Source organism: Anser cygnoides, chromosome 2 (assembly GCF_040182565.1).
Source record: "Anser cygnoides isolate HZ-2024a breed goose chromosome 2, Taihu_goose_T2T_genome, whole genome shotgun sequence".
Taxonomy (NCBI): Eukaryota; Metazoa; Chordata; class Aves; order Anseriformes; family Anatidae; genus Anser; species Anser cygnoides.
The window spans coordinates 46,225,900-46,249,738 of NC_089874.1; the positions used below are offsets into that span (position 1 = coordinate 46,225,900).

The 23,839-nt window shown below is 44.5% G+C and overlaps 3 protein-coding genes across 4 annotated transcripts in view; 1 reads left to right on the forward strand and 2 right to left on the reverse strand.

Moving 5' to 3' along the window:
• ACAD11 (acyl-CoA dehydrogenase family member 11) overlaps window positions 1-13,306 on the reverse strand; it is a 29,602-nt gene extending 16,296 nt beyond the window's left edge. Inside the window, exons 1-13 of the mRNA XM_048054484.2 lie at window positions 13,094-13,306; window positions 11,327-11,426; window positions 10,941-11,066; window positions 9,259-9,420; window positions 8,880-9,044; window positions 7,514-7,661; window positions 6,806-6,927; window positions 6,007-6,113; window positions 5,743-5,866; window positions 3,600-3,677; window positions 3,083-3,221; window positions 2,864-2,971; window positions 1,588-1,686 (exon numbers count right to left, since the gene is read on the reverse strand). Of these exons, the coding sequence (XP_047910441.2) occupies window positions 1,588-1,686; window positions 2,864-2,971; window positions 3,083-3,221; window positions 3,600-3,677; window positions 5,743-5,866; window positions 6,007-6,113; window positions 6,806-6,927; window positions 7,514-7,661; window positions 8,880-9,044; window positions 9,259-9,420; window positions 10,941-11,066; window positions 11,327-11,426; window positions 13,094-13,230 (1,615 nt within the window). The 5' untranslated portion in view covers window positions 13,231-13,306. The remainder of the gene's footprint in view (window positions 1-1,587; window positions 1,687-2,863; window positions 2,972-3,082; window positions 3,222-3,599; window positions 3,678-5,742; window positions 5,867-6,006; window positions 6,114-6,805; window positions 6,928-7,513; window positions 7,662-8,879; window positions 9,045-9,258; window positions 9,421-10,940; window positions 11,067-11,326; window positions 11,427-13,093) is intronic.
• A 159-nt stretch (window positions 13,307-13,465) lies between these two features.
• Window positions 13,466-23,839, forward strand: part of UBA5 (ubiquitin like modifier activating enzyme 5) — a 41,667-nt gene continuing 31,293 nt past the window's right edge. The window contains exons 1-5 of one of the 2 annotated variants that reach the window (XM_066991988.1): window positions 13,466-13,856; window positions 14,400-14,445; window positions 14,558-14,647; window positions 15,852-15,961; window positions 16,397-16,483. In XM_066991988.1, coding sequence (XP_066848089.1) covers window positions 13,720-13,856; window positions 14,400-14,445; window positions 14,558-14,647; window positions 15,852-15,961; window positions 16,397-16,483 — 470 coding nt within the window. In that variant the 5' untranslated portion in view covers window positions 13,466-13,719. Of the gene's footprint in view, window positions 13,857-14,399; window positions 14,446-14,557; window positions 14,648-15,851; window positions 15,962-16,396; window positions 16,484-23,839 lie in introns of those variants that run through there. The other variant, XM_066991989.1, reaches the window with a different exon arrangement.
• On the reverse strand, window positions 22,494-23,496 carry LOC136790054 (E3 ubiquitin-protein ligase Topors-like). The gene is made up of 2 exons (XM_066991992.1): window positions 23,392-23,496; window positions 22,494-23,172 (listed from the first exon to the last, which is right to left on the reverse strand). The coding sequence occupies exon 2, from the start codon at window positions 23,004-23,006 to the stop codon at window positions 22,494-22,496; it is 513 nt and encodes a 170-aa protein (XP_066848093.1). The 5' UTR covers window positions 23,007-23,172; window positions 23,392-23,496.

A 23,839-nucleotide genomic window follows, 5' to 3' on the forward strand; every position in this document is an offset into this window, starting at 1 on the left:
ACTGTTCCTAGTTACATAATTACGGACTATAAGACAAAGAACTAAAATGACAGACAAGAAACAATTGTAGCATAAACAAGACACAAACCTCTTCTCTCTGTTTAGATGACAAAAGCTTACAGAATTTCAGTCCAGTATTTTGAAAAATAGCAGAACATGAACAGAGAAGTCAGAAGTGCTCAACAGATGGCCTACACATTCACCATAAGCCTGACACATTTAAACCATCATGGATTTACTGTAGATGTGCAAAGCACCCATACATAGCATGGTAACTCAGTTCTTCCAATGAAGCTAAGAACTATCTGCATGTGTGAATTACAACTTGTCTTCACACATACATAGCGATTGCACCTGAAATGACATTCTGACCAGGCTGTCAGGCTTCTGGAATTCCCAAACAAAGATCCTCATGTTCACCCAGACTAGAGAAGACACAAAAAACAAAAACAACCAGGCAGAAAATGAGACTGACTGTGACAGAGCTGTAACCCAACCAGGCAGAAAAGGAAATTCTACATATAAGACAAAGCTGCATGTATGTGTTTCTCAAACTTCCTGACATTTCAGTGCCTTTTATGAGTCTGTCTTTATACAAATCTGACTGCCCTAATTATTTTGATTAGGGGTAAGACAAACCAAACGATGCTTACTCTGCAACATTTAGGGTTTTTTTTATAACTCAGATAACTCACACAAACCATTCTACGATTCTATGAACTCATTTTATGAATAATATTTTTCTGTGCATGACCTGCTACAATACTTTTCCATTACTTCCTTAGGAACTGCAACACACAGTTGGGAGACTTTGTCCCACAGCAAGGGTAGCAGCTAGCAGTCAAGTGACACTTTTAGGTCAAGAGGCTAGATACCATACCTGCTTTTGCCTCCAGTTCTGTGGTACTAGGAAAGAGAGCGAGCCCAATCTTCTGGTGAGTCTAGGTATTGCACAAGAATATCTGTGTAGGTAGGGGGCCCACACAAAGGTACAAAAATGAAACATTCGAGTTTCATTACAGCTAGTAACTCAGTTAGCTTCCAAACTCCCAGTGAATGATGACTTTCCAGAATTTATCACTTATGTTTCGGTAAAAAAAAAAAAAAAAAAAAAAGGTCCTCCAAAATCAGGGACATTTAACACAAAGTCCAACCCACTGATTTTTCTGGGAAGTTTCTGGTATGAAAATCACATGTGAGATCAGCCAGAAGCTGCACAGTATACTCAAACCTCACACACAAGCTGCCAAAGACATCTTCATAAAAACAAAGCTTAAAGACTACAACCATAAATGTGAAAGTTGCCAGATGGAAAGAGATATACTTTGAAGAGCAACAGCAGCAGTCACTCTGGAAACTAAATTGAGAGGTTCTAAAATGGACCCAAAAACCCCAATGGGATTCAAGTCTCGGACTTTCACAGAACAAAAGCTTGATTCTACTCTTTCCGTTGTCTTACCTTCCATTTTCTTTACTCAAGAAGAGAGAATTTTCCATTTCAGAAATGGAAGACAAACATTTCAAATTTTATCAGCTCTTGTAAAGAACTGTAGACATAGTCACTCTTTGTAGGGTTTCTGTACTTACCACTGCTCCACCACTTCTTGCCATTGATCACGTAACTGTTTCCATCTCGCTCAATGCTGCATTGCATATTGGTTGCATCACTTGAAGCCACATCAGGTTCTGTGTTAAAGGAAAAAAAAAAAACAACAAATACACTTCACTGAATTAAATACACAGGTAGTACCACCACAAAAATATAGGTATCTAGACATACTCTGAAGACAGCATCGCTGTTTTGCTCCCAGCAGAAAAGCTGTTTTCAGAACCTCACTCTACTAGTGATCAGAGGTATTCTATTTTCTAATAACACGTTATTCGTAGCCACTTTAAACTTGCTTGTTTCTGAACTCAGACTACTCTTTATAGTAAACATCCTTCTTCCTTCCATGGTGTTTTTAAATCCTTCCCCTTCCCGATGTACTTACAGATAACAGTCGTATCTCAGCCTTCGTTCTCCTAGACACTTGTCAAATGAAAATACAGAGATTCAAACTACTTTTGTGATGGATCATGAAATAGGTTACAGAAAGCAATTGCCAGCAAGGTGTTGTCATTGATCATCTAGAACAGAGTAGGCCACCTTCTTTAAAGTGAAAGCATCTTTTGCCTCTTGGGGAACACAGTGACACAGGAATTGCAAAATAAAGAGACCACATCTGCAAGACAGGGTTCTCTCAACTCCTTCTGACACGGGAAGATAAAGATTTTGACATCACATGTTCAAAAGCTACCTTCCTATATGAAAAGCCAGGCTTTCCAGAAATGCTGAATACCACAAGCTTTTAAGAGCAAAAATGAATACAATGCTGATCTACAGACAAAGTAAATCCTTTGTAGGTTCTCCAATTTATCTTCAGGTTATGCCTTAAAACCTCTACCTGTGACATACTGTGAAATTACAAAACCTAAACCAGAATAAATATACTTATATTTATATGAATGTTTCTGGGGAATCCCCAAAACACATTTAAAAGAACAGGATAAATTCTATCATAAATCTGGTTTGTAGAATAAAAATGTGTTTTGCTACTACTCAAACTAAATTGAAAGCATATGGAAGTGATAATATGGTAAAGTACGAGGAATAGTAACTACCAGGAAAGGGCAACAAGGGTGTTTCACCTTGCACTCAATACCGTAGAGGTGATTTCATATTCAATCAGATTCACAGGTACTGCGGAAATGTCTGTATGAATTCATTAACATATAACAATTTGCCGTTTTATACTGTTTGCATGCGTCATTCTGAAATTTCTGCCACTTGCTTCTCATTTTCTTTTTTTGAGAAAAAAATTACCTGTCATGCAGAAGCAAGAACTGATTTTCCCTTCTAGAAGAGGCTCCAGCCACTCTTTCTTTTGATCTTCAGTCCCATACATGTGCAGGACCTCCATGTTTCCAGTGTCTGTAAGAAAGGAGCAGTCATGTTTACTTTCTCAGACACAAATGGTAAGGCATAAGATGCCCAGCTTTTTAATGTTCTCAGTGCTGTAGTTAAAGCACAGGGTTTGCTAACCAGGTGCGTGACAGTTGAAAACCTCAGGAGCAAAGAAGCATTTCCCTGTCTCCTCAGCTATTAGTGCATAGTCAAGCTGGCTGAGACCACTGACATCTGGGAGAAAAAGGTTCCACAGACCTTCTGCTTTGGCCATTTCCTGTTCAGAGAATCAGCAAGGAAAAACATTAGCAATAAATCTTTAAACAGCAATTAAATTCTGGCTTGCTGACCATTTTCCTCCTTCCTGCCTAGCATACTGTCCATTACATCTGATGCCTTTAACAGCTATTTTCAATGGGTATGGTTTTGAATTAAAGTTCTGACATACCCCTCACAGAACTCACTTTTGCTTCTCTCATTTGTATCTCACAATTCCTTTTGCATCCTTCCTCCTTCTTTTCCTTTCACTGTTCCTCATTCTGTTTCTTTTCATGCAGACAGAATAACTTCTCCAGCAGAATAAACCAACATTTCTTACAATCCACGTCTGTTTCTTTTACAGCTAGGGTGTTCAAGAATATTTATTATCCCATACCTTCAGTCTCTCAAGCACTGGCGGTTTCTTCCATTTTTCCTCAGTATTTCCATGTCTAGCATAGTATTTTATTATTTCCTAAGAGAAACAATTAAAAAGTTGCTGTTTAAGCTAAGAACATGTGTAACATACACAAATGATGTTTTCTTTTCTGCAGCTACACCTCAAGGAACCAGTATAAAATATTCAACACAGCTTTTAATTATATAGTTGGTTTCATTATAAAACGTAAAATATAATTCAAAATCAAACTGCAATTTCCTCATTTTGCAAGACTTCAAATGCATCATGGAGATGACCCCAGTCAATATGTTATCACATACATGGAAATGGTTTAGAGTGGTTTAAAACGCATGCTGACAAAGGTAGAAGGCCAAGTGTATTCTGATGATAAACACAACTCTTAGCCAACAGTACCACCACACAACAGGAATGAACCCAAAAGTAAAACAACAAATAAAAGTCTGGTGTACTGACACTTACGAGTCAGGCTTCTCATCACAAAATTCAGGTGTGTAAGCTAGTTGATAATTTTTTTAATTTGAAATAATACTTTTTTTTTCTATCAAAATTACTGCTTAACAGATTATGTAATCAGTCATTCCAAGCGTCAAGGATTAGTACTGTCTAACTGGCCCAGAACTTGCTTTAGAACTAATAAATTATCACCCTTTTCCTGCAGATTTTACAAGTCCTGGCTCGCAATTCCTGTTATGAGAAATAACTTATAAGCACTACTCTACTCATCTGCAAAACTTCCATGGTTATTTGTGGTTTGTTTTTAAAGCAAGTACACCTAATCATTGCAAGGCTTCCTTGGGCAATCCATAACAAATTACCAACAGACTTTTAGGAAACCTTGGATATAAAGTGTTTCTGCTCTCAATTTTTCTTTGCAGATGCATTCATAAGTCTTTTAGATTAATATGTTCTCTGCACTTCTGCTTGACAGCAAAGAGAAAAAGAAAAAAAACACCACACCCTAATATTCTTAAAATAGGAGATTTACAGAGTCCCGGAAAAAAACAGCAACACGCCATGATGGAAGTTATGCACAAATACTTTACAGAGCATTAAGCTTTCGAAAACAAAACAGTACAGGATACTTTCAGATGAAAGCAAACATAAACAGACTAGCTTGTCCCATCATATAGTCAGCATTAGCTGAGAGAAATGTCTGAATAGATTAGTTACAGAAGCAGAAACGTCAGTGAAACAACATGCTTGTCCCCATGCTAGATGAAGATAAATCAGTTCCTCAAACTTAATTGCAAAGTTTCTAACAAGAAATCCAAAGATAGCCATGTTGCAATGCACAGAAACAGTGGTAGCCATGATGCAATAACTAGTATGATCCTTAGTGATTAATCACTAAGACATTCTGGTTACTCACAATTTCTGTACAGGATAAAGATAGATATGTGATGTACTTTTTTTTTTTTTTTTTCTTTCGCCACATCTGGTGTGACAACACAGCAGAATTAAGGATTTTCAATAAAGGATGCCAGAGTACCAATAAAAAGAGCTTTAAAAATATATTTGGGAGAGGCTGAACATCCTGGCCACACAGATGTGAATTCTATTTCAATTAAAATAAAGGGAAACCAAAGTGCTGTCCTGATTTTGCTTCTCCTTGGAACTGAAAAGCAAATTAATTCATAAGAGAAAGGGAGACAAAAACCTAATTAGGATTTTGAACTTACGAGGTTGAACCACTGTCTGTGATCTTCCTAACGAAAAGTAGCACAGCACCTATGTGCCTGTACAACGCTGGAAATAAATAAACATGTTCATCTTGATATGTAAGAGTTCTAAGGTTTTTGTTAAAGGTATGTTAGAAAGTTTTATTTTTTCTAAAGTTTTTCTTTCTTTAAGAGTACTTCTTAAACCTTGAAAAGTTTAAAAAGTAACTTTTAGTTTTCATTAACAATGCATACAGCACTTTACATCTGCAAAAAAAATTCATGTAGACTATATTGATTTCTGTTAACATTTTGCAATGCCACAAACATCAGTGCATGAAAAACAAGGGGGAAAAAAAGAAAGCAACACAGGATGATAAGACTTCCATACATAGTTAACATTTTTATAAACTCTTCTCATAAAATACTCATTTATAAATAAGTTTACAAAAAGCTTTTACCTTCTCAGCTGGATATACATGCTGCTTCATGAACTGCTTCACTTTCAGCAGAATTTCTTCGCCTTTCTTACTCTGATGGAACAACTCTCCAGAAATTCTGTCACGCGTGCTGCTGAAAGATGATCTAGAGAACATCCAACGTGAACATCCAATGTAAGACCTGATTTTCCCTTATGATAATATAAGCTGCCTTATACAACCATTTAAACAAGGCGTTGTAAAAGCTTTGCCTTGCCTTTGACCGGTAATTTAGACCACCCTTACCTTTTTGAGAGCTCTAACCCTTTTTCTGCCAAAGGCTGCACCATCTTAGCAAATTCATGACTATTCTCTGCAGAAGCATTTCCAATGAGATATCTAGCATACACACCCTACAACGAAAAAGAAAGGCATTTGTGGTATAATTAAGCACTTTAAAATGTCTCTGTTTTAGATTGGTGAATTCTTCAACTACGAAATTACACTTAAATGTACGTATTCTTAATAGGAAAAAAAATAGCACCCAAACAGACTTTACAGCGATATATTGATACTGCTTTTGGTCCATTTCTGATATAGTGGAGAGGCTGAGCCCACAAAACAAAAAGAACTGAAGCTAAAGGGGTTATTAAACCCCAAACTGAAGGAAAATCACAAAAATTAGTAGAGCAAAAAGAGTATGTCTACATTGATACTGCAAGCAAGCCCTGCCTGTCCCTTAAGCCAACTTAGCAATATACATGTAATGATTATTAACCGCAACCACATTAACTACACACATATACACTCGTAATCCAAATTAATAATAGGTAGCTTATATCACATTTGGTAAACTGATCTTCTGCTGCAACTCATAAAAATATACTCATGCCTTACAACAGCTGAATATCTAATGCAATGTACTTTATGCAGAACAAAATCTATGCTAGAGAGTTATCAGTCATAAGCATCTAAGATACTGCTTCTACAGGAATAAATTGAAATAGGTTTCCAGTTATTTAAAAAAATCTTACTTTGAACAAATATTACTGACCTACAAACACTTGTAATAAAAATGTAACATGTCAGAAAATGTGAGTGTTACCTGCGATATCCCTGCCATTTTGAAAAATGACAAAGCAAGAAAGAAATTGAAGTTGGAGAAAGTAGTGCTAATACCCCGGCAGCAGCAGTAAATAGAAATCAGTTCTTCAAATGAGGGGTTTGCTATCAAAAAAAAAAAAAAAAGAGAAAGAATATGTTAGGATGCTCAACATTTTCTAGGATTTTTCCATCCTATTCTTCAAATATTTAAACAGCTTTTTCAGCTTTCTGAAACATTCTGTTAACATAGTTTAAAAAAAAAAAAAATAAGATCTATCATTTCTCATGTCCTGAGAGGTAGAGAACCAAAAAGAAACATGTTGTCAGAATTCCAGATAAGCATAACACTTCCTTACTCCTCCCCGACCTCCACTCCAATCAGGAAATTATTGCACCACAGTTTATTTTATTTTTTCAATTATCAACGTAAATTTATATTTAAATTTATGTTTGCCTCCATTATCTTTAAGAAAGGTTCAAAGTAAACTTTTATTGAATTAACATACTATGGCTCACTCATATTCTATTAAAACAGAACTACCTTAAACTTCACTATTGGCACATCTACAGTGAAGAAAACTGCAGAAAAGTTCTCTTCAAGTGCAGAATGATGTATTTATTAAACTTTTAATTAGTGTTTATAAAAGTAACACATCAAATACATATCAACCACAGAATTCACGATGACAAAAAGATTATAATTTCATACCTATAGTGTCTTTGAAATTGAAGACAGTTCCTTGACCTAAGCCTTTAAGAGATGTAGGCCAAAAGTAGAAAATAGTAGCATAGGCTAAATCTGCTAGAGGATGACCGGTGGTTGAAAGTTCCCAGTCCAGCACTGCCAAAACGCGAGCCTTAAATAAAAATAACAAAAATTTAAAAAATAAAAGATAAAATCAGAAATAAAAATAAAAGCCTCAAGTGACCGATCAGAACAATAGAAAACTCTTCATCCACAAATGTACAACACACTTAGTATCCAAGATCTTTATTGAGTTACTACGTGTTTAAAATTAAAAACATGCACTGTAACTGTCTACAGCAAGAGTAGTTCCATTTAGCACTTCATAAAGATCTGCAAAAAATTAACATTCACACAGTGGCAGAAAACAAGGCCTTTTTCCAATGAAAATCTGTTTTAAATTCTACATTTTCGAGTAACCTTCTTCCTGTCAGAAACTTCTCAACTGCCCTAGTCTTAAACCACGTACAAAAGACTTTCCCGCATGGCCGTGCCTGCATATACAGAAACAGTTTCTACAGATTGTTTAAGAGGACCTGTATATAGTTTGGTCAACTCTTTTGACCATAGCAGGAACTGCTAGAAGAGTCTGCAAGACTGCCAGATTCTCTGATCATGGAGTCAAACAACATATTTAAGTCAGCTTCTATCAACTGATCTACGCACAACAGTGGGAATTGTTGGGATCTGTTGCTTTTTCATGGTGCAAGCCAGGAGCTGAGTCAGCCTCCTTGCCGCAAGTCAGTCCCCTCTGCCAACTCTCTTAGATTCCTGGGGAGTTCCTGGACCACCCAGGGAACAGATGACAAAGGGGACCCAGTATGCACACAGGCACAACCCCAAAAGCCACGGAGGTTAACTGAAGCCCTAACACAGATTTCCATGGGCTCTGAACCAGATTCTTAAGCAGCTTAATGAGTCTTCAGTAAGTCCTTCAGTTGCACTGAATTCAGTATGATTTATTAATGTAAAATGATTTTTTTCTGGACTTTCAAGTAGGCACTAGAGCTAATGAACGCATTAAGTACCTAAGTACCGTACAAAGAGCATGGGGAGGAGTTAAGTTCTCCTCTGTTTCTTCCAAAGATGTATAGTCTAAATGTATAGAGGATGGAATTATTGTTTGTATTAAGATTTGCAAAGAGAGTCAATCGGTTTTGAATGATAGCTAACGCAACGAATAACTGGATATCCATGTGCACTTCCTCTCCATAGTCTTTACACTGACGTAGAGCAAATCATGACCAAAACACCTCTGTATATGCTCTATTTCAAGTATAAACAAATGGAGAACCAAAAAGCGCTAAACGTACAAATACGTTTCAAGTACCTCTGTTGGGTGGAAAATGATGTTATCTATTCTAAAGTCCCCATGAATCAGGGTTTCTTCATTATCATCAGCTGGCAAGTTGTTTGCTAACCACTCAGCTAGCTTGTTCATGGCAGGAATATCTGTATGAGCGGCCACATCATATTGTCTTTTCCAAGTTGATACCTGAAAAAATACAAACATTTTAACAGTGTTACAGAATTGATCTGAATGTAGCATTAACTCTAAACTGTGCATAAATACTTGAAATAAATGAAGATGTCTAATAACCAAAATATAATGGTTACTTTTACAAGTAATTTAAAATTAACAAATTAGCTTGCCGAACAAATAAATGTTCAAAGACCTGACAAAACAAGAATTTTTCAAAAAGCTGTACCTGTCTTCTGCAGTATCCTGGACCTCTGCCATATTCTTGGAGACCCAACGACTGCAAATCAAAGGAGTGCAACTGGGCCAACGTTTCTATCATTGCAACGTACAATGCAGAACGCTCTGCTGGGCCCACTTCTGGCAGCGAGAGGTCTCGGAAGATGCGACCCTAGAGACATCATAAATCAGATATTTGGTGGGATGTACACAGCAGATGAAGAGAAGTACAGCTATATATTTCAGGAGCCAAAACAAATGCAGTGAACCGATACTTCCTGTACAATCTAAAATTCCTTCCTCATTTCTTTTAGTCTTTGCCCATAACAGATGAAGGGATTCACAGTAATCCCAAATCATTAGTATGCAGGATATCTATTGGAAGCCAATTAAAATAAAAGATACATATTCAGTAGATAAAAGTCTGAACTAGAGCACGCAATCAGAGATCCTCAAACTTGAAAGTACCGCCAAAAAAAAAAAGTTACTGTATTGTCTCTAACAACTACTGTTCCCCCACACATACACTCTGCGAAATTCTTCACAGCTTTATTATTTTATTAATCTTGATTTGTGACTAGGATGGGGGTTAACTTCATCTCCAGGAACTGGCCCACAAACTCTTCAATTTCTAATTTCCTAGTCAACCTGATGATAGAATAATCAAATTTAATACATTTATTTTTTTGGATTATTAGACAATTATTAAGATAAAGTATCAGAGATAACCCACAACACTACTAGCCAAATCATATTTTTGGACTTAACTCACCAACTTTTTTTTCTTAATACACTTCAGTGTAAATATATATCAAACACATTTATGTGATAGCCCATAATCTTCCCACTTTCCTTTCTTTTTTGTACGTGCTCTTGATTTATACAGAGATCCACACCTTTGAATGCTTTTCCTTAGAACTCAAATTTCACACTACAGGTGTCCCAGAACACGTAAGATACAACTGAGAATTTTTGCATAGACTTGTTTCTCAGGGCTTCAGCTCTTCATGGAGTCTAAATTTCCCAAAGCCCTGGACTGTCTACATGTTGGCACACACCTCAACTTGTCAAACAAGCAAAGGCAGACAGAAGAGGATGTGATGAAAGAGATGAGGCCTGAATTCATATCCTTGTCCCACAAGAAAAAAAAAAGACGTGATACAGCAAACTTAAACTCTAAATTACCCAAATCTAGCAGAAATAGTATCAACTCAGCTACGGCACACCTACAGTGATAGACCACAGAGCTATGCTACGTTCATTCTGAAAGTAGTGCTTGAGCTAGAATCCTGTTCAGTTTTAAAGAAAAATATGATTGTATATAATTACTATTTCCAGTAACAAATATGTTCCAGAACGTCCAAGAATTTTGTATAACTTTATAGCTTGACTGTTTTCCCTCTGAATTATGTGTACATTTTTCACAGCAGCAATATGGAGTCATTTCATGACATTCTTCTGAAAGCTCAAATGAGAAAAGGTTAAATAATGAGCAGAATATTTTGGAAGAGATGGAAATAAGCTCTGGAGAAGCTGAAATCACTAAGAATCTCTGTCAGCTAGCACTTTTTAAAAATATGAGAGGATTATTTATATTGGTATTCCCTGGTATGCTTCAATAAGTTTTAGACAATTTAAAAGCAGCTTGTAGTAGGGAGAATGAAAAAAAATCTGTGACATTGGCTGACCAACCTGCACATGCTGCATTACATAAAATTCTGTTCCAATGACAGAGACATCACTGCAATACAACAGGGGCTCAGGGACTGGAAATCCAGCTGCAAATAAGGCTTTCTGCACATGATATTCTCTATCAACCTGAAGAAGAAACAGAAAGTTAGATTCAGTGAAAAGCTCCTAAGCATAAATCATCATCTTACTGAATACTTTTAATGACAATCTATCCTCTTAAGTGTTTAGTTAAGCGTACAGCACAGAAAATTGGAAACGATCCAAGTAATTTGCTGCACACCTAGACATATCCAACAATCACTGCAATACACTGCTCCATCATGTATAGGAAGAACTTAATGCACCTCCAAAATGGAGCTAGGAGCTTGCTGAGAAATGTTGCTTACCTTGTGAGCTCTAGGTAAAAGGGGGCCATGGGGCTTCTTCCTGAGCACGTAAGCCTTCTCACCCTTCCGAAGATAAAAGGTTGGATTTGACTGGCCTGAGCTGCATAGAGGAAGACTCTAATTACTTACAATTTCAAGTACTTGCAAATCTGCAGGCTTATAATGGAAATGGTGCAAAATTATCTGTGACAAGGCCTGAACAAAACGGCAAGACAATGGAGACTGTTTTTTTTTTTTTTTTAAGTTTTCTTTCAAATATAGTCTTAAAAAGAAGCAAGTGATAGCCCACAAAATCAGAAGTCAGAGGTCCTGTCCCTACCTAAAAGAAAAATGTCTTCTTTCACTGTGGAGAAGTCAAAGATATTCAATTTGTTCTCCTGCAAAATGGAGACAGCATTTACCTCTCTACCCTAAATAGATATTATTAATGTGTTCAAGGTTTCAAGCACAATTCATACTTGCCCATTACTGTACTGTTCCTTGGTGAGCTCCATTTTTAACAACGTAAGCATAGAAAAAGATTTTCAAATCACTGATGGATTCTAGCACCAAACCCCACTGCAGGCAGGACTGATCATCTGTTCTCATCCACATGCTATGCTTAGGAAACTGCCTATAGCAACTGTGAAGTTCTGAAGAATGAACGTTGCAGTGACAAAGAAAGTACACACTCCAATCACATGCCTATATAAAAGTAAACAACCTAGTTAAACCATTCATGACACCTCGTCCATCAGATCCTAATCAAGCTCATCAATCCTCATTTTCCTCAGGGCCCTGAGCTCATCTATATGCCACCCCCTCCTCATTCTGGACCATTTTCAAGACCTATTCTAACTTAGTCCAATAAAAGATTAGACAACTGTTGGAAAACTGAAATCAAGTGAATGCTTGCCCTCATGTTTCCCTGGACATTTCCATTCTCCATGAGCCTGTTAGGGTGTAGACTACAGAACAGCTCGACAGGTGTACTGCACAGACAAATACCCTGCCGGGCACAAAAGAAATACAGATTAGCTGAAGACCTTAGGTGCAACCACAAGACAAATAACACAGCAAAAGCATTAAGAATGGCTTTTTTTTTTAAATTTATTTTTTACTACTAGCTATTCTCTTTAGGCCCCTCCTGAAGTCTCCTTGACTGTAGTACCCATGAGAATTACGGTACAGGTAAGGATTCAGTGGATGTCTTATATTTGCATTAGAATACAATAAAAAATCGTCTACTATTTCTTAGAGATAGCTGCAGACAGAGTGGTTGAGGACGTGTTTACGGTGGAATTAACATGGTGTGGGTTTTTTGAGCTTATCTTTTTAACAGTTAGCTCCTGATTTGAAGTCACACCACTACTTTGAGGAACCCAAATGAGCTGAAGCTCCCATAAAAATGCATTTTGGAGCCCGCAAGTGGAACCCCATCAGTGCAATACCTTGCTTTGAGGATTAGTAAGAACCTCAGCAGACAGTATTTGCTTCTGTGGCAAGCCTTAGGCTTCTTAAATCGATTTCGGGAGCCATTTACGTGCGCGTTAAGATTTTTTACTTGTTGAAGCAACTGCAGAGCAATCAGACAAACCAAGATCTACGAGCACGGGCCGGACACCAACGCTCACGAGCACTCGGGGCACACTCCGGGGATCCAGGCAGGCTTTTCCAGCAGCACACCGCTCCCAGCCGTGCTAAAGGTCCCCGGCTGCCCGGCGCCGAGCTTTGCCCCCGCGGCCAACGCAGCTCGCCAACGGGGCACGGCGAGAGGCTCCCCCTCACCTGTACTGCCTGACGGCCAGAGCCCCCTCGGGCTGCTGCGGGAAGCCGGCCAGCCGGCGGCACAGCAACCGCTCCAGCCGGCCCGCGTCGAAGCGGTGCTGAGGCCGCACCTCGCTGGTGCCCGGCTCCGCCACCATCCCGGCAGCTGCGCCACCGGCGTACGCTGCGCACCCTCCCTCCGCAACGCTGCGCAAATCACGGAGCGGCCCCGCTCCCTCCCCCCCCCCCGTCCCCCTACGCAAATCGCGGAGCGGCCCCGCCCCCGGCGCCGCTACGCAAATTGCGGAGCTGCCACCCTCCCGCTAAGCAAATTGCGGAGCGGCCCCGCCCAGCGTTGCCGCGGCAACCGCGGGCTGCTGGGTCCGTTAGGGAAAGCGTTCCCCACACCGCGGCTCCGCGTTCCGGCCGCCTCCTCCCGCAGCCCTGCTGTTACCGGCAGGGAGCTCCGATGGCGGCTTTCTCTTCCGCCGCCACCGCTCCGTGCCCTCTGGCTCCACCACAACCCGCCCGCTGCCCGCCGCAGGCTGCCCCGTCGCGGTGGGAACGCTCGCTGAGGCGGCGGGAGCGGGGGGCAGGCGGCCCGGTGGCACCGGCGGAAGCGTTGCGGGGCCCGACGTGGCGCAGGGATGGCGGAGGTGCTGCGGCTGCAGCGGCGGCTGCGGGAGCTGGAGGAGGAGCTGGCCCGGGAGAGGGGCGGCCGGCGGGCGCCCAGGGCCCGCATCGAGGCCATGAGCGCGGAGGTGACGGACACCAACCCCTACAGGTGCGGCCCTGCGGGTGAGGGAGGGCTCGGCCGTGTGGGGCTGCTGAGGGGGGAGGCGGCCGTGGTGGTGGGGGGCGGTTGGAGTAGGTGGGTCTGCGGGTCTGTGACAGCCTCAGCGGTCCTGGGGGTGTGATTTAAAAAAAAAAAAAACAAAAAAAAAAAACAAAAAAACCCCACGAGTCTTCACTGACCTGCTGACATATGGTTCGTTAAAGCAGAGGCTTCCCTCTTTTAAATCTGGGATTCATTTCCTGAAATAGTTACAGGCCCTGCTGAACTCATTAGTCTTACTCATACCAGCAGAATAAGCATGTGATTTGCTGCAGGGTCAGTACTCCTTTGCTTTTGCTAATAGGAAAGTATCTACTACCTCATTCAGACTGTATGCAGCTGGCAATCACTACTGCGCTGAAAACAGCAGGCCTGAGTTTGTTGCTTGGCTGCCTTGTTTTTTAAGCAACAACAACTTTTAGATGCTCAAAAAGCAAAATTGCTATTAGAAATAGAGCGTTTTCTGTATAACGTTGCTGTTTTTCTTTGTAGTCGTTTGATGGCACTGAAAAGAATGGGAATTGTCAAAGATTACGAGGTAGGTTTGTATCTGCATTAAAACAGCCCCATAATTTTTCCTCTCCCCACCCACCCTGGGCCTGTGAGGATCACCTTTGACGTGCTGATCCATACCTTATTTCTTTCTGCAGAAAATCCGTACCTTTACAGTTGCAGTAGTAGGTGTTGGCGGAGTTGGCAGCGTGACTGCTGAAATGTTGACAAGGTGTGGCATTGGTAAGGTAATGTGAGTTTTCTTCTTCTACTTCGTCGTAGCAGATGGACTAGTCTTCTTTATAGAGAGTTTGATTCAGTTCCCCTCAGTTGATTTTGCCCAAATAAAAGTACTGTGAAGAAAACACTCAGGAAAAGCACTTGAGTAAAATCACAAATGAAGAGTCTGTATTGTTCTTATGCTAGCAAAATTGATTTGTTTGGGGCTTGATCCTATATCATGGGGACTATTCTTGTTCAGATGCTTGTCTTCTATGCACTCGTATATGAGTCCATATATTTAATAACCATATTGGATTACTGCAACGGGAAGGTAAAATGAGGAAAAAGGAGGAGGTAGCTCACATAGAAGATTAAATCCTACATTATGAGAACAAGTTGATATTCAAGAAATTGTGCTGCTGTAGATGTCAGACGTTTTTGCCACAAAAATCAGTTCATGATATGACAGAGGTAAAAATTTAGCAGACTTAATAATAATGTGTATATAGATAGCAAGAACCTACTGAGTCAACAGGCTTTTCTTTAAAAGGAGGAATTTGGGGAATGGTTTAGATGTTTGCATTTCCAGGCTAAACCTCACCATTTACTCTTGGAACTTAAGAAGTTTCTTAATAGAGAGGTGATGCAATTTTTTTATTGTGAAGTTTGTTCTCCCTTCCTCTGAAGGAGAATTTCCTGTAGACCAGCGTTTTTTACCTAGAAAAGGACGTTGGGCTATTGAATCAAAATTCATAATCAACATACCTGTGTATTCTGTAGGTATTTTAAGTTAATTGTTTTTGAAGAACAAGACACAAGTGAAAGAAATGACACATTTTAGCTAATGTCATAATGGCAAGTAGGAATGTGAGAAGAGGTGTTAATGTCCATGTTGATAGTCTGATGAATATTTTTAGTGTAGATCAAATGAGCAAATTCAAATTGCTGCTTTTTAAAAAACAAACAAACAAAAAGCAACAGCAGTTTTCATGACTTAACAAATCATTTCCTGGTGACTGGCAGCTAGAATTCAGTCTTCCACATTTACAATATTGGTAACTTTTATATATGAAATAAGTTGAACTGGAGGGTGTCATTTATTTGAGTGTTGGTTTTTTTTGGTGGTTGTTCTTGATTTTATAATTAGTTTTTCTGTTTAAAATGGCTTGCTATAGTGCTCCGTTCGTGGAGTATTTGGAGATTCACGTGTTAATACAATCTTTATTGTAGCTTCTTCTGTTTGATTATGACAAAGTGGAACTGGCAAACATGAACAGACTCTTCTTCCAACCTCATCAAGCTGGATTAAGTAAAGTGCAAGCAGCAGAGGATACCTTGAGGTATGACTTACAGAAGTGGGTATGCAGTGTAGTTATCCTGGATGCTGCTACAGAAAAATATTTAACTCTTAATCACTTGCAAGGTAGCAAGGTCTAATTTAGACATCTGAGTATAAAATGGCTGTGGGAATGGCTGATACTTTAAGGACACTTTTAACCTGCCCAGAGCCTTAATGTGAATCTACTTCCACATATAGCTAATTTTACCAAGAAGTTTGATATAAACTATGCTGCTTCAATATCTTGGGGGGTTTTGTTGTTTGGTTCATTTGGGTTTCTTTTTTCTCATCATTGAATTGTGAACTTTTGACAAATCTGGGTGCATTTGTGCCCTTGGATTGGAAGCTTAAGACTGTAGCAGCACTTGTGAAGTTAGGGAGTAAAATGCAAATTACTGTCTTTATTAACATTGACTCATTTTGTTTCCTCTATTAGAAATATTAACCCTGATGTTCAATTTGAAGTACATAACTACAACATCACAACGCTGGACAATTTTGAACATTTCATGGATAGAATAAGGTAAAAATTTTTGAACAAAAGCAAATTATATGTAGTTCTAAATACAGCATCACATTTTTATTAATTTTTCTAATTTAATAACTACTAACTGAAAACCAGTGGGAAATATATATGTATGCAGACACTTCTGCCTAGACCTTTTCTCTAGATGGCATTTATTTTTGATGTTACATAGCTCTATTTTGTATTAATACCTCTTTAGACTTCTAGCCAAAGCTGGCTTTTCCCACGACAGAAAACAGATCAGGTCATACTTTGAATGCTCTGGGATATTTTCTGGTACGCTTTTCCTGTGGATTGACCTGGCTGGCAGCTCAGCACCAAACAGCTATTTGCTCAGTCCACACCCCTCCACTTCCCCCAGTGGGATGGGGAAGAGAATTAGAGTGGGGGAAAAAGTAAAAGCTAGTTGGTTGAGACAAAGGCAGTTTAGTACGACAGGAAAGGAAGAGAAATAATATGTACAAAGCAAGTGATGCACAGTGCAATTGCTGCTCATCACCCGATGACCAACGCCCACTCTATCCCCAAGCAGTTGTCCCCCCCAAACCCTGGCCAGCCAACCCATATCCATAGCTAAACACGACCCCATGCGGTATGGGACATGGCTCTGGCCCGTTTGGGCCAGCTGTCCTGGCTGCGTCCCCTCCCAGCTCGTGGTGCACCCGCAGCCTCCTGGCTCCAGGGCGCTATGGGCAGCTGGAACGTCCTTGACTCTGTGTAAGCAGTGCTCTGCAACAACTGAAAGATCGGCGTGTTATCAGCATCACTGTCATCCGAAATCCAGAACCCAGCTCCATACCAGCTACTGGGAAAACAAGGAACTCTGTCCCAGCTGAAACCAGGACAGCCTCGTGCACTTCCCGGCAGCTCCTCAAAAGCATCCCTGAGCGCGCATTTTACGGAATCCCGCTTCTGACAACAACGAAGTTCATGCCGTGACCTTCCGGAGGGTTGACCCCTTCAGGGATGCCCCCGCCCTGCAGGCGTAGAGAGATGGCAAGTGGGAGTTGGTAGGATGCTGCAATACACAAGGACGCGGAGGCCTTCTTTGCTGAAAAGTTCTCTTTACTACACATGGCCACAGACCACCACTAGGCAATGTTCTGTGATTCAAGGCAAGCATGGGGAGAGGTATGAGGCTAATTAAGAAAAGCCATCTCGCAAGAGACCGAACCCAGGAGCGGGCCCCAAGGAATCAAGAACAAAGTGTCACTGCAAAGACGTGAGACTCCTGTCAAAGAGTTGGGAGTCAGCCGGGCATCCCCAGCAAAGGTTCAATGGGTTTAGGATGTCGTGTAGGCAAGAACAATTTGTGCAGCACAGGAAGTTCTGAGGGAGAGAGGCGCTCCATTTTGGGTCAAAAAGGAGTCCTTTTTCTATCAAGAGAGACAGAAGAGGGCAGAGGACACCACCTCCTCAGAGCAGCCAAAAGCCGCTGCTAATTTCTGTGTTTCACCTGAGACAAGCGATAGACACCGATGCTTCCTAGTCTCTGAGAAGGACACCTTTCCCAGAGCCGTTCCTCCTTCTCAGACAGTCCGTTGCTCTTGTAGTTCCTTGCTTTTGCCCTTGGTGCTGGTGTCTTCAGGAAGTCTCTGGTTCTTAGGTACCCTTAGGCTGCACTTGCAGGAGGCCAGCAGCGCCTTCCAAGGATGCTGCAGGTTGCCAGGTCCGGTTCCCAGCTGGCAGGCATTCTCTTCTGGCAGGCTTTTAGGAGACTTTTGCTGTCAGCCTTTTTCCCAGTCGGGCCAGGTCACCTCTGTGGCTGCTCCCATCCCCAACACTTTCCCATTCCCATGACGACTTCTCATCCCCCAAATGACTTCTCACCCCCAAGTCTCACTCAGGGACCCGCCACCCGCAGCCGCTCCCCATGAGGAGCGGACATCCCCAAACCAATCTGTGGCGCAGGCAGAGGACTGCGTTCAGTCCGTCCCCCCCCGCCCCTCCCCCCCTTCTGACCGATGCAGGAATAAGTGCAGGCAGAGGCTTTGCAGGGTGGAAAAGTTGTAATTTATTCTTGGGGTAATTGTGGCTGCCACCCCCAGCCCGTCCCCAGGTGAGGCGCGGCTGCCTGCTCAGTTGCGGGGCCTGGCCTGCCGGCCCGCGTGGTCGCTAGACCCCGGCTCCTCCTGCTGGACCCGACGTAGCCACTCTATGTCCTCCGGGTTGTCGTACCACAGGGGCAGTGGCAGTCTGTGCCTGTCCTGCCCCAAGCGCCAGGAGCGGCTGCGGACAAGCTGTCGCGCTTCAAAGGGGCTGCGCTCCCTGCGCCTGGGCGAGGCGCTGCGGGAGCGGTAGCCTGAGGGGCTCCTCTGCCGCTGCTGCTGCTGCTGCTGCCGCCGCTCCAGCCGCGCGTCGCGTTGCAATCTTCTGCGGGGTCGTCGGGCCAGGCGCACAACTCCAACGATGGGCCCGCGGCACAGCGGGCAGGTGTTTCTTTCTGCAGCCCAGGCCTGGATGCAATCCAGGCAGAAGGAGTGCCTGCAGGGGTCCACGCAAGCTGCGTTGGACAGCTGGTCCAAGCAGATGGGGCATGTCTCGTCCTCGGGGGCCTCCTCTGGCTGCTCCTGCTGCTGTGGCCGGCTCATGGTGCCTGCCGCCGCTGCGACGTGGAGCTGGTCGTCCTCTGGGGGAGGCTGCCTTGGTGGCAGGCGCTTATCAGCAGCCTGGGGTCTTCAGCACCTCCCTTGCCTCGCGGGTCGCCGGCAGGACCTCAACGCCTCACGTGTCACCAGCGTGCCACCAGGAGGACTACTGCAGATAGAACCAGGAAGAAAATATTCTAGCAGCAAACAGACGTTAGCTTTCTAGGTTCAACCAAGTTGTCTAGAGTACTGTAGCTGTCAACATTCCGTGTATGGATTGCAAACATTGCTATTAGAATGGCAAATACGCTTATCATCGGTTATACTTGGCAAGACTGCGCTTAGGACAGATGAGGTACATAGATGTCTATAGATTTGAGACCCTTACCGAAGGCCCTCGATGGCTCGCGTGCAACAAGAATGGCTTCGCGTGTGCCTCTTGCAACACCTCCGCCTCTCTCTTCTTCCAGCCGTGGGACCTCGAGCTCTCGACCACCACCAGCCGGACTGGCCGCAGGCGCGCCGCTCAGGGCACTTATAGCCAGCCACCTTTTGTGAGGTCATAGGGTGACATCAGAAGGGTCTCGGGGTGTCCCTGATGGCAGCACTGACAGAGGTCACCTGACCGTTGTGAGACAATGCTGACGTGAGATGGCTGCTCCACGCTGACAGGAGCCACGTCTGCCAGGCTGGGGTCCAGGCCAGGAGGTCGGCCTGGGAACTGCCCCTGGGAGCCAGGGATGTCCTTGACGTGCAGCTGGACACCTGAGCATTGGAGGCATCCTGAAGAGACCATGGAAACAACGAGTATAAAACACAAAATGTGTAACTGTGACCCGAAGGGATTGCTGAAAATTCTCAGTTGTTGTATCAGCCTCACGCGATAAGAAGACTCAGCTGTATGCATAAAATCCAGGCTGAAGAAGGAACACGGTGCCCAAAGTAGAACTTAAAACAATTAAGTTAGCTGAGCTTATAAAAGATCAAAAGTGCTGAAGCAGTTAAACAATGACTGAGCATGTGCAAAACAGAAAGAAGTTCAAGACGAAAAAAACTATGAGCCTTTATCAGAAAGCCCCCAAAGTGCAACCACCAGAGGTTACTGTGCCTGCGATAGTAGGAGGGGCAATATGATAATTAGGTCTGAGAAACCATTAGCATAAATCCTGCCCTTTCTTGCAAACTGCATGAATACGGATATCACCGTACCATGAATAAAGTACTCCTTGTCTTGCTTAGGTGTACGTGTTGGGTGGAATTATCCCCCACACACCCAGCGCTGTTAATAAAGAATACCTGCTTTCTAATTCTCCCAAAGGAGTCTTGGAAAGTTGCATTGCTTTTTGCGTTCCACCATTGATGAGGACACAAGAAGAAACTGAGGAACAACTTATCACCTGGGAAGGTGGAAATTGGCCAGAGACAGTGGGAACGTGACTGAGAAGCCTAGGGTTGTTTAGAGAAAATCAGGAGCATCGGCACCTCTTGGCTGTCTCAGGAGGACGATAGAAATGAGCAGCGCCTCATTGGTTACGTGAAGTGGTGGCATCCTACGCCATCTTCTGTGTCAGTGGTGTAAAAGGGGCCTGTGTTTTACCCAGAAGGAAGCTCAGAGAAGGGCTGGGGATGGAAGGGACCTCTGGAGGTCATCTGCTCCAGCCCCCCTGCTGAAGCAGGGCCACGTAGAGCCGTACGGCCGCTGGGCACCGCTGACAAGAGCCTGGCTCCGTCTTCTTTGCATCCTCCCTTTGGGGATGCCTAGACATTGCTATGATCCCCCCGAGCCTTCTCTCCTCCAGGATGAATGCACAGCGATGCACAACGCAATTGCTCACTGCCCACCGAGTGATGATGCCCAGACAGACCCCGCGCGGTGGCAGCCACGCTCCGGCCAACCCGCTCAGTCCCAGTCTTCGGCACGACCCCATGCGGTATGGGACATGGCTCTGGCCGGTTTGGGCCAGCTGTCCTGGCTGCGTCCCCTCCCAGCTCGTGGTGCACCCGCAGCCTCCTGGCTCCAGGGCGCTATGGGCAGCTGGAACGTCCTTGACTCTGTGTAAGCAGTGCTCTGCAACAACTGAAAGATCGGCGTGTTATCAGCATCACTGTCATCCGAAATCCAGAACCCAGCTCCATACCAGCTACTGGGAAGACAAGGAACCCTATCCCAGCTGAAACCAGGACAGCCTCGTGCACTTCCCGGCAGCTCCTCAAAAGCATCCCTGAGCGCGCATTTTACGGAATCCCGCTTCTGACAACAACGAAGTTCATGCCGTGACCTTCCGGAGGGTTGACCCCTTCAGGGATGCCCCCGCCCTGCAGGCGTAGAGAGATGGCAAGTGGGAGTTGGTAGGATGCTGCAATACACAAGGACGCGGAGGCCTTCTTTGCTGAAAAGTTCTCTTTACTACACATGGCCACAGACCACCACTAGGCAATGTTCTGTGATTCAAGGCAAGCATGGGGAGAGGTATGAGGCTAATTAAGAAAAGCCATCTCGCAAGAGACCGAACCCAGGAGCGGGCCCCAAGGAATCAAGAACAAAGTGTCACTGCAAAGACGTGAGACTCCCGTCAAAGAGTTGGGAGTCAGCCGGGCACCCCCAGCAAAGGTTCAATGGGTTTAGGATGTCGTGTAGGCAAGAACAATTTGTGCAGCACAGGAAGTTCTGAGGGAGAGAGGCGCTCCATTTTGGGTCGAAAAGGAGTCCTTTTTCTATCAAGAGAGACAGAAGAGGGCAGAGGACACCACCTCCTCAGAGCAGCCAAAAGCCGCTGCTAATTTCTGTGTTTCACCTGAGACAAGCGATAGACACCGATGCTTCCTAGTCTCTGAGAAGGACACCTTTCCCAGAGCCGTTCCTCCTTCTCAGACAGTCCGTTGCTCTTGTAGTTCCTTGCTTTTGCCCTTGGTGCTGGTGTCTTCAGGAAGTCTCTGGTTCTTAGGTACCCTTAGGCTGCACTTGCAGGAGGCCAGCAGCGCCTTCCAAGGATGCTGCAGGTTGCGAGGCCCAGTTCCCAGCTGGCAGGCATTCTCTTCTGGCAGGCTTTTAGGAGGCTTTTGCTGTCAGCCTTTTTCCCAGTCGGGCCAGGTCACCTCTGTGGCTGCTCCCATCCCCAACACTTTCCCATTCCCATGACGACTTCTCATCCCCCAAATGACTTCTCATCCCCAAGTCTCACTCGGGGACCCACAACCCGCAGCCGCTCCCCATGAGGAGCGGACATCCCCAAACCAATCTGTGGCGCAGGCAGAGGACTGCGTTCAGTCCGTCCCCCCCCCTGCCCCTCCCCCCCTTCTGACCGATGCAGGAATAAGTGCAGGCAGAGGCTTTGCAGGGTGGAAAAGTTGTAATTTATTCTTGGGGTAATTGTGGCTGCCACCCCCAGCCCGTCCCCAGGTGAGGCGCGGCCGCCTGCTCAGTTGCGGGGCCTGGCCTGCCGGCCCGCGTGGTCGCCAGACCCCGGCTCCTCCTGCTGGACCCGACGTAGCCACTCTATGTCCTCCGGGTTGTCGTACCACAGGGGCAGTGGCAGTCTGTGCCTGTCCTGCCCCAAGCGCCAGGAGCGGCTGCGGACAAGCTGTCGCGGTTCAAAGGGGCTGCGCTCCCTGCGCCTGGGCGAGGTGCTGCGGGAGCGGTAGCCTGAGGGGCTCCTCTGCCGCTGCTGCTGCTGCTGCTGCCGCCGCTCCAGCCGCGCGTCGCGTTGCAATCTTCTGCGGGGTCGTCGGGCCAGGCGCACAACTCCAACGATGGGCCCGCGGCACAGCGGGCAGGTGTTTCTTTCTGCAGCCCAGGCCTGGATGCAATCCAGGCAGAAGGAGTGCCTGCAGGGGTCCACGCAAGCTGCGTTGGACAGCTGGTCCAAGCAGATGGGGCATGTCTCGTCCTCGGGGGCCTCCTCTGGCTGCTCCTGCTGCTGTGGCCGGCTCATGGTGCCTGCCGCCGCTGCGACGTGGAGCTGGTCGTCCTCTGGGGGAGGCTGCCTTGGTGGCAGGCGCTTATCAGCAGCCTGGGGTCTTCAGCACCTCCCTTGCCTCGCGGGTCGCCGGCAGGACCTCAACGCCTCACGTGTCACCAGCGTGCCACCAGGAGGACTACTGCAGATAGAACCAGGAAGAAAATATTCTAGCAGCAAACAGACGTTAGCTTTCTAGGTTCAACCAAGTTGTCTAGAGTACTGTAGCTGTCAACATTCCGTGTATGGATTGCAAACATTGCTATTAGAATGGCAAATACGCTTATCATCGGTTATACTTGGCAAGACTGCGCTTAGGACAGATGAGGTACATAGATGTCTATAGATTTGAGACCCTTACCGAAGGCCCTCGATGGCTCGCGTGCAACAAGAATGGCTTCGCGTGTGCCTCTTGCAACACCTCCGCCTCTCTCTCCTTCCAGCCGTGGGACCTCGAGCTCTCGACCACCACCAGCCGGACTGGCCGCAGGCGCGCCGCTCAGGGCACTTATAGCCAGCCACCTTTTGTGAGGTCATAGGGTGACATCAGAAGGGTCTCGGGGTGTCCCTGATGGCAGCACTGACAGAGGTCACCTGACCGTTGTGAGACAATGCTGACGTGAGATGGCTGCTCCACGCTGACAGGAGCCACGTCTGCCAGGCTGGGGTCCAGGCCAGGAGGTCAGCCTGGGAACTGCCCCTGGGAGCCAGGGATGTCCTTGACGTGCAGCTGGACACCTGAGCATTGGAGGCATCCTGAAGAGACCATGGAAACAACGAGTATAAAACACAAAATGTGTAACTGTGAC

Coding starts and splice junctions, on each gene's coding strand:
- LOC136790054 (XM_066991992.1), bottom strand. CDS start 23,006: ATGAGCCGGCCACAGCAGCAGGAGCAGCCAGAGGAGGCCCCCGAGGAC.